The 13,476-nt window shown below is 49.8% G+C and overlaps 1 protein-coding gene across 1 annotated transcript in view; it reads right to left on the reverse strand.

Moving 5' to 3' along the window:
• Positions 1–13,476, reverse strand: part of NAV2 (neuron navigator 2) — a 424,695-nt gene that overhangs the window by 152,332 nt on the left and 258,887 nt on the right. Inside the window, exon 11 of the mRNA XM_052662508.1 lies at positions 12,655–13,044. Coding sequence (XP_052518468.1) covers positions 12,655–13,044 — 390 coding nt within the window. The remainder of the gene's footprint in view (positions 1–12,654; positions 13,045–13,476) is intronic.

Here is a 13,476-nt window from a genome sequence, read left to right on the forward strand (position 1 = left end):
CCCCGGTCTCCAGCTTGTTACAAGATCAAGAGGTGAATATGGGCTTGATTTATAGCTGGAAGATCCTGGAGACAGACGTGGGCCTCTCCTTAGACTCTGAATCTCATTTTACTCTGGAGTCTCAAAAAAATCATCATCCCTCCAGAGGTGTCCATGTCAGGATTAAGCGGAAAGATCAAAACCTCTGCTTCTTGGGGACATTGCTTATCAGGACCTGGGAATTCTGGAGGGGGTGTGATGATTTCCCAAGGCAGGCACAGACTCATGATTTGTGGTCATATCCCAGGTAGCATGTGTTAGCCTCGAGCCCTCACAGATGTTTCTACAAGCGGTGTTGCCCTTTGTCTCTAGACCACAGGTAAGCCGCCTCCTGACCCAGATGGCTCATTCCTACTGATCACACTACACAGCCTGCTGGCAGACTGTAATGGTTAATTTTATGGGTCAACTTGGCTAGGCTGTGATACGTAGACACTTGGGGAAATATTAGCCTGGATACTGCTGTGAAGCTGCTTTTTAGAGGGGATCAACATTTAAACTAGTGAACTCTGAGTAGAGCAGATTATGCTCCAAAATATGGGTGGGCTTCATCTAATCCATTGAAAGTCAAAAGAGAATAAAAGACAGATGTTCCCAGGGAAGAGGAAATTCCGCCTCTAGGCTGTCTTTGGGCTTGAGATGCAACACCATTTTTCCCTCTGACAAACCCTAATACACAGACAGACTCTCATCCACTTAGCATGTATCTGGCTATCGTGCTCAAGAAAAGAAATGGTATTACCTCATCTTAATTAACATTCTAAGTAGGATAAAAGAGCAGGAAAGCAAATAGAGGCAATGATTCCAAAACCCCAAAAGGAACGACCATTCCGTATGTGCCAAACACTTTTGAAACACTATCTCCTTTCTTTTCTTCTGTACACTGAAGAGGCAGCCTATCGCTGAATAAGTGGGAAACAGGCATAGAAAAGGAAGCCGATTCGCCAAGGTCACACAGCTGGCAAGCAAGGACTATGAAAGTCAGATCTTCTGACCACGAATCTGAAGTTTCTTCCATTCAACCATGTCCCCAGAGCAGCATGGTGAGAGGACCATCAGTTCCCAACAAAATTTCAATTTCTTATCTTGATCTCAGTTCAGGCACATATGGTCTATTTTAGGGCCAAAATACTCCCAACCTCATCCAAATGGTTCTTTTCATCTTTACCTCAACTCGAACTTGGTGGCCTCCAACCTGGCCATCATAAATCTGTAGAACCACTCTGTAGCTGCTGGCCCTTGAAAAGTAGCTGGAAAGGGTGCTTTCGGTGCTCTAAAAGCTGAAGACAAAGATAAATACGACTGGGTTTTCTAGACAAGAGCCATGCAAAGGCTAAACAGGAAAAACAGAGGACCTTCAGTTCTACCTGTGACATAATCTCTCCATTCAAGGTACGCATGCAGATCTCCCTGGTGGCCCACTGTTCAAGAATCTGCCTGCCAATGCACGTTCGATACCTAGTCTGGAAAGATTCCACATACACAGGGCAGCTCGGTCCATGTGCCACAACTACTGAGCCCGCCCTCTGGAGCCCGTGAGCCGCAACTCCTGAGCCCACGTGCTGCAGCTGCTGAAGCCGGCTCACCGTGGAGCCTGTGCTCCGCAGCAAGAAAAGCCACCACAATGAGAAGCCCGTGAATCACATAGAGAGTAGCCCCTGCTCACTGCAACTGGAGAAAGTCCACGCACAGCAGGGAAGACCCAGCACGGCCAAAAGTAAGTAAACGAATGAACAAATTAAAAAAAAAAAAAGGCACCTTTGCAAAACACGGAGTAGAGCAAGAGGAGCCTGAAGACTCTACCAGAGAAGGCAGTCCTGAAGAAAGCAGAAAATACTCTGCTGGAAGAAACAGAGGAACCGAGATCTTAATGAAATGCCGGCACACGAAGGGAAAGAAGAGAAGGGCAGCCATTGTTACACATCTCGTTCATGCGCTTAAAAGCAACGAAGTTAACAATTAGCCTCTTGGCTCTTCATTTTTATCAGTAAAATGAAAACATCCTATAAAGTTCAGGGGTTATACATAGCACCTGGCACACAGAAGATGTGTGATGTGCACTAGCCCCTACTGCATCATCCATCGAGGGCTGCAGAGCTGGCATTTGTTTTCCCTGCATGTGCAAGCGTCCTTTGGCAACTGTGAGCTCACAGTCCCTGCTTTATCCTGACGAAGGACCTATATCGATCAAAAGTGAGATCGCAAAAGAAGGCGTACCAAATGGTCAGCCTGAGAACTGATCCTGTCAGTCAGACACCCCAGAGCAAAGCCTGGGACGGAGGAGACCCCTGTTAAAAAACTTGTTGACTTGAAATAATTAAAAATGGAGTCTCTGCAGCACAGATTAATGAAGACTTTCCCTTGGTTGGATACGTGGGGCTGATCTGAGTAAGGCCAAAGCGGCTGCGTTGATGATGCTCACCAACGAAGAGCCCTGTGAAGGGCAGGAAGTCTGTTCCGACAGAAGGGAAGAAGGGAATGGGATATAGTACGTACTGTTACCCCGCACCAGGCCCTGAAATGGGTATTATACGTGCATCCTACCCCATTTAATCTGGGCAACACCATCACTATTACAAGAAGGGTTTGGAAGGGTCTAGCAGCAGTGAGCAGTGTGCATGTCACCTTATTCAATCGGTCACCGCAACTCCAGACGTTAATATTCTCATCTGTAGATGAGGGAAGCCCGTTCCCAAGAGAAGAAAGTGAGAACAGAAGAGGTCCCCTCGGGGCCTGCCCTACTGTCAGACCCCCCACATCGTGCCTCCCAATGTGAACATTTACCACCATCTGTCTTGGGTTAGACTTGACTGTTGAGCACAGGTCAGCCTCCCCCTTGGGCCTGGAGCTTCCCCCGGGCAAGAATTGGAAGGCTGTGGGAGTGGGGTTTTCCTAAAGTGCTGAAACACTCAGCCGGCCCTGGTCCGGGGGTGGCCTGCAGGCCTGAGACCGTCTAAGGGCAGTGAGTGGTGCCAAGAGGCAAGAGGGCAAGCTGGCAAAGGATGGACAGACATCAGCTATTTCAGACAGTGCAGCGCAGGCCAGAGCCTGGGAGCTTACCTTGACTCTCTGGCGCCTCCATGCCCCCAGGTCAGGCGGAGTTTTAGGAGAGAGTCTCTCTGACCCCATGTGCCCATTCCTGGGGCCTTGGCCTTACCCAGAGCTGCGTCACCCCTCCCTGGACTCAGAGCTCCTGGCCTGAGCCCACCCCCACCAGTCTTGAATCTCCAGCCAACCCACCCCCAAACAAGGCACCACCCTTACAGAACTACGCCCGGCACCCATATGTCTTTATGCCTTTGTTCTTGACCTCTGTCTGCCTGGCTGCTTGCTTATCCTTCAAGGCTCAGCTCACGGGTCCTGAAGGTGCTATAGCTGCTGCTGGTGGGGGACACCAAACACATTGCTGAGTGCTCTGTCCATGCAGCCGGCAGACTCTGGGCCAAGTTCACGGGCATGAACTCACTGAAGCCACACAAGAGCTCTGAGACGGGCCCGGGAGTGTGCTCCGGGGCACCAAGCCCAGAGCAGAGCAGCCAGGCTGGCCTTCGCGCCGTGGCCCCTAGCTCACAGCACACACTCGTCTCCGCTCACTGTCCTCTTGGAAGGCGCTTCTTTCCTTCTCCGGAGCTCCCCGCCCTGACACTGACCTGTCACCTGCCTGTTCTGTGAGCATCCTCGGGGATGCTCTGCGTCTCATTCGTTTCCCTCAGCCTTCCTGTCTTCGGCACGGTCTCCAGTACACAACAAACTCCATAAACACTTTTTAAATGGCATTTTACTGCCTTTTGCCTGGAGCCTCCCCAGAAGGCAGGCCCAGGAAGGGTTTCCAGGCCCAGGGGAGCCCATGCATGGGAGGATGTCGCTGAGGATGGGCGAGCAGGCGGCGGGCGGCCCCTCCAGAGGGTTTTCTTCTCCCCAGAGCACCCACTTTCGTTCACTTCTCCCCTTCCTTCCCCGCAGGATTCTGTGGTCGGGGGTGGGAGTGGGAAGGGATCAAATCTCAAAGCAAACTAGGAATTTCCCAAGCAGTCGGGACCCAGTTCCTGAGAAGACAAGGCACCCCTCTCCCCCCCTTTTCCCCCTCTCTCTTCCCCATAAATTACTAGGCCAACATTTGCTCTTATGAGTAACGGTCTGAGCTGCCCATGTCAAAGTTGGACCACACTTCATTTCTCCACGGGGCTGTTCTCCAGGAAACCTTTTTTGCATTCTGTTCTCTGCCTGCTAAATCTATCGTCACTGACACCAACAGTGGCGTGAGCAGGCTTGGGAAGCTGGAGAATTTCTCTACTTTCACCATGTCCTAAGCTCAACTGTTCTTTCTCCTCTGATTAAACGGCCTGCTCAGCTGCCTACAAGGGCTGAGTGATTGTCCACACTCAGTAAATCAAGCAAGCCTGCGGTGTGGGGAAGACGACGTGCTCAAAAGCGATGCCGCCCCAGCCACTGGGGACAGACAACTCATCTTGGTAGCCAGAGCCACCAGTCCGCAGCGCTGCCCGGGTCAGATGATGTCACAGCCAGGTGAGGAGAGCTGGCATGTGCTCAGCGACACTTCGGGAAATGAATCCTGCCCGCTGCACGACCCCCCCGCGCTGGCTCACTCTGCCCGGGGAAACGGGTCACAGGGTTTGCCTATGAATTTTAACACCAAGGAAAATATCAGAAGGGGCCAAGCATTCCTGGTCTCTGTGAATTCATACACTGCTAAGACTTGTACAAATCACCAAGGGAAGTGAGGAAACACCAAGGGAAGTAGGGAGGAACAGAGAGGCTGAAAGACTGGGACCTGGCCCAGTTCCACCACTAACACAATGGGCTACCCCAGGCCCATGGATTCATGCTGGAGCACCATCGTTTTTGTTTTTTTGTTTTTTTTTTTGATATCACATGACTTGCAAAATCTCAGTTCCCTAACCAGGGATTGAACCTGTGCCCTTCCCACTGAAAGTAAAGAGTCCTAACCACTGGCCCTCCAGGGAGGTCCCTGGATTTTTGATGTGTGAGTGTTTATAAAAGGAATGCAGGGCATTAGGGACAAGTGGTTTGCCCAAGGCCCTACAGATCTGTCTAGAGAGCAGTCTCCACCCTTCCATGGTAGTTCAGCCTCCCGAATACCACTGAGACTTGACCAGTGTCCGACGGGAGACTTGGAACTTCCAAGCCTTCCAGGAACCCCAAAACCAAGACCACTTCAGAGGGATCAACCTGGAGAAGCACAAGCCCACCTTTTCGAGCCTCAGAGGCACCTGCCGCATCCGGCCGGACCCTATCGTGCCCCTATCAGGACAGCCTCACCTAAAACTGTTTATCTTGGCTGCGTGCATTTTGGCCAAAAGGAGTGTTTTGGCATCCTTTCCTATCAGTTTGCCAGGAACAACAGCCTGTCAAGGTGCCTTCAGTTCTGGCCTGCAAAGACCAAGAGAAACATTTAGCAGAGAAGAGCCCAGCTGTATCGTATGCTGACTTGACGAGAAACACTTCCGTCATTTGTCCCATGATGGTCTCTGAAGGAAGGAAGAGAGGAACAGGGCACCTCCACTCCCATCCCCACGGAGTATGGCCTTGGCACTTTCTTTCCCTTGCACTGTCGATGTCCAGCTGGCTGGGATTGAAGGAGGCACAGGTTTGGAACAGATAGAGCCACGGAAAGGAAGACCACGTGGCCAGGGCATCAAGTTCAAGGGGCCTCAACCTGAGGCACATCTTCTCTCAGAGGCCTGTGACCACTCTTGTTTCGCTGAAGGTCCCTGTAGCCTTTAGTCAGTGAGTGTCGATTGGTCACTTACTATGGAACAGGCACCGTGCTAGCCAGTGCAGACAAGAGAGCCCCCAGGACAGACTGGACTTCAACCTCTAAGAGCTGGTAACAGGCATGGGCTCTGTCCGTGTCTCATAATCAATGTGCCGAAACAATCTGAAAAGATGTTTTGTATGGATGCCTGGTTTGATTTTATACACACATGATATATTTGTAATAATTCTGGTGTGACGCTGTCAGTACTATTACAGGTATGTCGAAGACTATCAGAGCCCAGAAGAAAGAACCACTGGCTCTGCTTGGATAGAATCGGGGAAGGCTTCCTGGAGGAGGTGACCTGGCAAGTGACGATGGGAAAGGCAACACAGGGTGGTGTGCATGAGAAGGATCCACAGAAGCATAAACACCCCGTTGTGGTGAAACGTCTGTGTTTCCCCCAGCCCTGAAAAATCATGTGGTGAAGCCCTAGTCACCAGTGTGATGGTATTAGGAGGTGGGGCCTCTGGAAGGTAAATGGGTTTGAAGAGGTCGCGAGGGTGGGGACCCCCACATGGGATTAAGGCCCTTAGAAGAAGAGGAAGACACTCCAGACCTGCTTCTCTCTGCTTTGGGAGGAACATAGCAAGCCAGCAAGGGGTGCTCACCAGAACGTGACCACGCTGGTACCTTGATCATGAACTTCCAGCCTCCAGAACTGTGAGAAGTAGGTGTCTGTTATTGAAGTCGCTCAGCCCGAGGTATTCTGCCATCGCAGCTGGAGCGAAGACATGCCACGACATTTCTATGCGGATGTAAGTAATTCAGTGAGGACGGGTTCCTCAGCTGCTGAGGGGTGAAGTCTCCCAGCAGGCATGTGCGGCATCCGTTGATGGGGTAACCCCTGACACCCAGCACGGAAGACTGCCATCATCAAAAAGCCGACTCTGAAGACCTGCCTGCTCACAGCCCCGTGTCCTCTCCTGCACTAGACTCCTGGCCAGGCCACATCCAAAGATGAGCCAACCACTACACTCCCCACTCTCTCAGTGTTGAACAACACCAGCTCTGAGTCGTAAACCAATAAAATGACTCTAAGTTAGCAGCAACCAAACCACCGCATCACACCCTGTATGCGCCACTAGATGGAGCTATGCATTGCACTCAAAAGAAATACCAGAGGCTAAACTGATTTTCTGTTACGTGTTCTGTAAATACTGCCTAACACAGTTGGTGGTGGCAAGTTATATAAGCCCAGAGGCCTGTGAGGGTAGGCATGAAGGACAGACCATTCACAAAATATTTATGAAATTCCTACTTGTGCTAGAATCTGAGACAAAGAATGGGTGCTGCCTGCCTTCTGGAAGCCCCATGTTTGGCGGAGGACAGACACACAACGCATATGTTGTGCGTGATGGTTCTCGAGTAGCCTGGACTCTCCCAGGCGATCCTCAAGGTCTGTGTCTAATTCTCAAATGAAAACTCGTTCTTAGTTCATCTGGCAGAAGTAAAAGTCGCGCAGTCGTGCCCGACTCTCTGCGACCCCGTGGCCTCTACGGTCCACACAACTCTCCAGGCCAGGACACTGGAGTGGGCAGCCTTCCCCTTCTCCAGAGCGACTTTCTGACCCAGGGATCAAACTAGGGTCTCCTGCATTGCAGGCAGATTCTTTACCAATTGAACTATGAGGGAAGCCCTCATTTGGCAGAGGCAAGATTAAATCTCAAATCTTCCTGCCTCTCAAGACGATACTCTTTCCTCAACACAGTCCCCCTCAAACACTTCCAATGCAAAGCAAAAGGTTCACACACAAGGTTGGGTGTGGACCAAGAAATGAGACAGAGCTCACTCTGCCTGAGGGAGTCTAGGAGCACCACAGAGGAGGTTGTTCTGTTTTGAAAAGTCAGATAAGCTTGAGGGGAAAGAAATTCCAGGGACACAGAGACAGGTCCTATGGCACAAAGCTTTGCAAATGCAAGAAACGACCTCGGGAAACAAATGGCACAAGCCAGGGACACTGGGGAGTACAGGGCACGTGAGGACCGACATGGTCAGGGTGGAGGCTGGGAGGGCGGCTGAGGGAAAGCCCATAAGCAGCCTCCCTGTTAAGAAGTTGACATTTGTTCCCACAGGCAATGGGAAGCCATCAAAGGCTCTTAGAGAAATTTCTGATGTTGCATTTAAATGGTCTTTTCTTTTTTCCAGGAAAGGAGGTATATTCATAGTATGGAACATTATTACAACTCAATGACTCCTTTGAAAAGAAAAAAAAAAAATCTTTCCAAACATATGGACTCTAAGTCTGTCCCTTTAATTTCACTCTATACCATATGGCACTCTGAAGTTTCAGAAGATGAGTAGATGGATTGACTTCACAGATCAAATCTTAGTAAGAGACATCTACGTCTGTTACTTTTAATTCCTTTTCCACTAACCACAGCTGAATTCCAATTTATCAGTCTAATAAAATGAAGTGGTGAGGTCAGGCGATTTCTTGTAAAGTGCTTAGACATGCCTGGCACATGCTAAGTGCGATAGAAGGGTTTAGTAAGTACACACACAGAGAGACCAAAGGCGTGTGCCATTAGCTCCTTAGTAAACTCCACGGAAATCAAGTAACGTCGTAGGGGAGCCCTAATGGTACACAGCTGCACACGCGTTCATATCCAGGAGCGACAAGGAGCTGGAGGCATCAAAATACAGCTATTCGAACAAGCTGAGGTCCAGCGTCATTCTAAGAACAAAGGCCATGGGTTTTCCAAAACTAGAATTTACTTCCACATCAGTGTTACTAAATACACTTGCTGTAAACTTTTACAAGAACTTTCCTCAAAGAGCCTCCACACTGATTTACATAATACTCATACATCAAGACTGCTTTCACTAAGTCAAACAAACATCTGGATGAAAACTGTAACCATTTCACTGTTCCCAAGTGAATAGTGGGATCTTTGAGGCTGATAAGACATCTGAACACTGTCTGAAACTGTGCGTCTTCATCAGATGTTTGCCATTAATTAGATAAAACCTCAAAGAGAAATCTAACTGCAGAAGGTTAAAAACCAAATTCACTGTAGTGCTTCAAGGCTTCGGGAAGCTAAATAACATGCTTAAATGTCACAGAATTCAGCAGTGGTAGAGCGGGATTCAATCTTATCTGATATTTGTCTGTTTTCTTTCCACTACACCAACTGCCTCAGCAATATGGCTGATTGGGCAGATTCTGAAGCACAGACTAAAGGACCAGTCCTTCAGTATCTACAGCCTCGTCATGTGTATAAAAGGAAAAAGAACTAAGAACAAAGGACATTATATGGTGTGCCCTGAGCTCCGCATATAAAGGCGAGCGGGTAACTGAACCTCAAAGCAGAAACTCACACGCACTTCCACAGAGTGGAGTCATGCTTAACTAGTGCTCTAGAATGTCACAACTAGGAGGAGTGTGAGATGCCATCTGTGCTGCCTCTCTTCACTGGGCAGGTAAGTTTCTACATTAATAGTAACTGGGGCGGGTGGCTGGGGGGGCGGTGGGGAGAGGGAGGGAGTTGGAAACAGACCAGCGTACTCCAATTTCAATAACTGGGTGGTTTGCTTACATTTCCACACTTTTATCTACACTTGCTCTAAGTGCTATCTCACTTGCTAAAAATGTAAGCTTCCCAAAGCAGGAAGTGAAATGTAAACATTTGTGCTTTTTACAGGGATAACGGCTCTGGTTTGAATAGCTAAAGAGACTGGGAATGTCTCACTGTAACATCACTAAGGTTCAGTTTAGGGTGTTTCAATGTCGCCACCTTGTGGAAACTGTTGGTAGTACATGAAAATAAACACACCTTCACTTATTAAAAGACTGACCTGACAAGAGAATAAATGCTTCTTACTAAATAAGAAAATCTCAAAATGATCCCAAAATGTTTGGTTGTATATCACAGTGGGAAGTGATAAAGATAACCTTGACACCATGCTGAATACCAACGGTCTTCTCAGTTCAGTTCAGTTCAGTCGCTCAGTCGTGTCCGACTCTTTGCGACCCCATGAATCACAGCACACCAGGCCTCCCTGTCCATCACCATCTCCCGGAGTTCACTCAGACTCACATCCATCGAGTCCGTGATGCCATCCAGCCATCTCATCCTCTGTCGCCCCCTTCTCCTCCTGCCCCCAATCCCTCCCAGCATCAGAATCTTTTCCAATGAGTCAACTCTTCGCATGAGGTGGCCAAAGTACTGGAGCTTCAGCTTTAGCATCATTCCCTCCAAAGAAATCCCAGGGCTGATCTCCTTCAGAATGGACTGGTTGGATCTCCTTGCAGTCCAAGGGACTCTCAAGAGTCTTCTCCAACACCACAGTACAAAAGCATCAATTCTTTGGCACTCAGCCTTCTTCACAGTCCAACTCTCACATCCATACATGACCACTGGAAAAACCACAGCCTTGACTAGACGGACCTTTGTTGGCAAAGTAATGTCTCTGCTTTTTAATATGCTATCTAGGTTGGTCATAACTTTCCTTCCAAGGAGTAAGCGTCTTTGAAATAATAATAATAAAATAATTATTAACAAAATTTAATTATAAATTATTTTAACTTTTTAATTTTAATAAAAATTTAATTGTAAATTATTAAAATAATTTAAAAGATTAAACTATATGCAATGTTAGTAATACACACACATTACTGTTTTCATGGGCCTCCTAGGTGACGCTATAGTGGCAAAGAACTCGCCTGCCAAAGCATGAGACAAGAGAAACACGGGTCAAGCCCTGGGTTGGGAAGATCCCGCTGGAGGAGGGCATGCTAACACACTCTAGTATTCTTGTCTGAAAAATCCCGTGGACAGAGGAGCCTGGCGGGCTGCAGTCCACAGGATCGAAGCTGCACACGACTGAAGTGACTTAGCATGCATGCACACACGCACTGTTTTCATGTTCACGTTAAACTAGAGACACAAAATGATGCTCTAAGTTAACGGAATCATTTGATCTACCATTAACTTTCCCAGCTATGAGGGGAGCAGGAAGCTGTTGCACTCTAAGAGTTTGGTGGCGCCTGTCTTCCAAGATTTCACCGTGGGATGGTTCTAAAAATAACAGGCAGAAAGCCAAAGTACCCCTATCTCTAAGCTTTAAAATAAAAGAACATTTCTGGACAGACAGGTAGAACTAAGCAAATCAATTCTGAAAGAAACTCAAGTAGCTGTGCTATTTCAACACAGCAATGAAATCCTGGAGAAGATGGGCCGGTACCCTGGTTAAGGAGCTGCGTTCAGGAGCACTAGCCCTGAGCCCTGCCTCTTAACTACTCAACTTGGGCAAGTGATTTAACCTTTGAGCCTCAGTTTACTCCCCCATAAGATGGGGATGTATGATATTGCCTACTTCAAAGGACTGCTGTGAGGGAAGAAGATAATATATATAAAGCGCCTAGCACAATGCTTGGCACACAGTGGGAGAATGAGCTATTATTAAGAAAACACTGACCCACCCACGGGGTTCTTGATCACTACGTTCAGGAAAATGAACGGCATGATCCTCAGGCCTGATTTTTATCATCTGTAATTTTACCTGTTAGAATGTTAGAGGAGGGAAAGATCTTGAAGGACTTCTGGGCAAGCCAGGTTAACAGATGAAGGGATCATGGGCAAGTGGGGTAAACGGATACTTGTTCAGCTTCCCCAGGGATCTGCAAGTGGGTCAAACGCAGGAAGCCAAGCCTCGGGCCACACAGGGTCACGGCCCAGCTCAGACATCATCTCATCACTCCCCTTATCTTCGCATGTTACAGGGAGGCTGGGCTTGCTCCTTCATCCATGCCGCCACGTGCTCACCAGTTCAGCAAGGTTTATACATCCTACATGTACGAGGCACTGGGGATTCAGTGGTGGGCAAGCCGATTGCCCTGCTGCACCATGGCACTTACCGCTGTAAGCAGGAGCAGGCGGAGAGACAATAAAATACCAACCCATTCTCAGAATAATCACACGGATGAAGGAGCCTGGCGGGCTACACCCCACGGGGTTGCAAAGAACCAGACACGAGTGAGTGAAACACACACCCAGGGTAATTTCAACACTGATAAGCTTCCAAATGAGTATAAACACAGTGAAGGAGAACAGGCCTGGGACAGGTCACATATAGGACTTGAAGTTGAAGGGTCAAGGAGGACACTTCAAAGAGATGCCGGCAGAGCAGCCAGAAGGAACCAGTACAGAGATCTGGGCAAAAGGACCGAGGCAGAGAAACAGTGCAAAGGCCCTGAGGCAGGGAAGCTCGATGAGACAGGAACATGAAAACCAGCTGCAGCAGCAGAAGCAAGGAGAATGGAGAACAACCAGCCCTCAGAGGCAGGGGAGGGCCAGATCCACCAGGCTCAGGGGTCTGGATTCTACCCGTGGGGTTTGCCGTCGAGTGTCACTCTGGCTGCCGGTGGAGCCTGGCTGGGACTGCCCAGCGAGTTACCGCCAGGCCTGGACTGCAGCCCAGGTCGTGTGCCTCTCGGCCCAGAAGGCTCCCCTCCACAGCACACAGCCTTCCGCATGGACAGAACATGAGGAAGGCAGTTTGCTCTCCCCCAGAGAACGCTGGGCTTCCCTGGTGGCTCAGACGGTAAAGAATCTGCCTGCAGTGCAGGAGACCCGGGTTCGATTCCTGCTTCAGAAAGATCCACTGGCGAAGGAAATGGCAACCCACTCCAGTACTCTTGCCTGGAGAACTCCATAGACAGAGGAGCCCGGCGGGCTACAGTCCATGGGGTCACAAAGAGTCAGACACGACTGAGTGACAAACAGCTCACTCCAGAGAACATCAGGAGTCCCGCAGAAGAGAAGGCAGGTGCCAGGCCACCGCTCCACGAGAAGAGCAGCGGCCCAGGTACTCACCCGCTGGTGATGTCGTCCGCCCGCATGTTCTTGCTCAGCACGTCCCCGTCGCTCATGTAGCCAGGCGCATCCATGCTGACGGCCTCCAGGTCCATCTCATCTCCCGCCTTGTCCGAGACGTCCACGTGGCAGACGCTGCTGCCCCTGGAGGCCAGCTGCCTCCGCAGGGGGGCAGAGTACACGTAGCGGCCCGACTCGGTGTTGATGAAGCGGCTGGCGTTGGCCCGGGGAGGGTAGCCATTGCCCATCGAGGGGGCGTCTCCCGCCTGCAGCCGGGGGCTGGACTGGCCGAGCCTCCAGGCCAGGGGAGCGGGCCTGCCCGTCAAGCTGAGGATACTGCGCCCGCTGATCTCCGTGGTGACGTTGGTGCCAAACGTGGTTTCCAACGTGCTAGAGACATAAAACCGGCCTTGCGTGAGACCCCGATGTGCCCAGCGGCCTTTGCGTTTACATCCTCTTTCTTTTCTAGAACTATAAAATACTTCCCATATACAAAACAGGATCAAAAAATAAGGTACCAACGTGCCACCCAGTGTTAGTTCTGCTGTTAGAAATGAAAAGATGAAGTTGCGTGCCTGAGTGACACTGCGGAAAGCCCAGTGGGGGCTCTTCCCCCAAAACATGGTGCAAGATACCCACCACCAGTTGCTTCATCTTTAAACATCTACTTTTATTCACTTATTTGCCGGTGCCGAGTCTCAGCTGCAGCACGAGGGATCTTCAGTTGCGCCATGTGGAATCGAGTTTCCTGACCAGGGATCGAACCTGAGCCCCCTGCATTGGCAGCATGGAGTCTTAGCTGCTGGACCACCAGGGCAGTCC

The sequence above is a fragment of the Budorcas taxicolor genome, chromosome 25 (genome assembly GCF_023091745.1).
Source record: "Budorcas taxicolor isolate Tak-1 chromosome 25, Takin1.1, whole genome shotgun sequence".
Lineage (NCBI taxonomy): Eukaryota > Metazoa > Chordata > Mammalia > Artiodactyla > Bovidae > Budorcas > Budorcas taxicolor.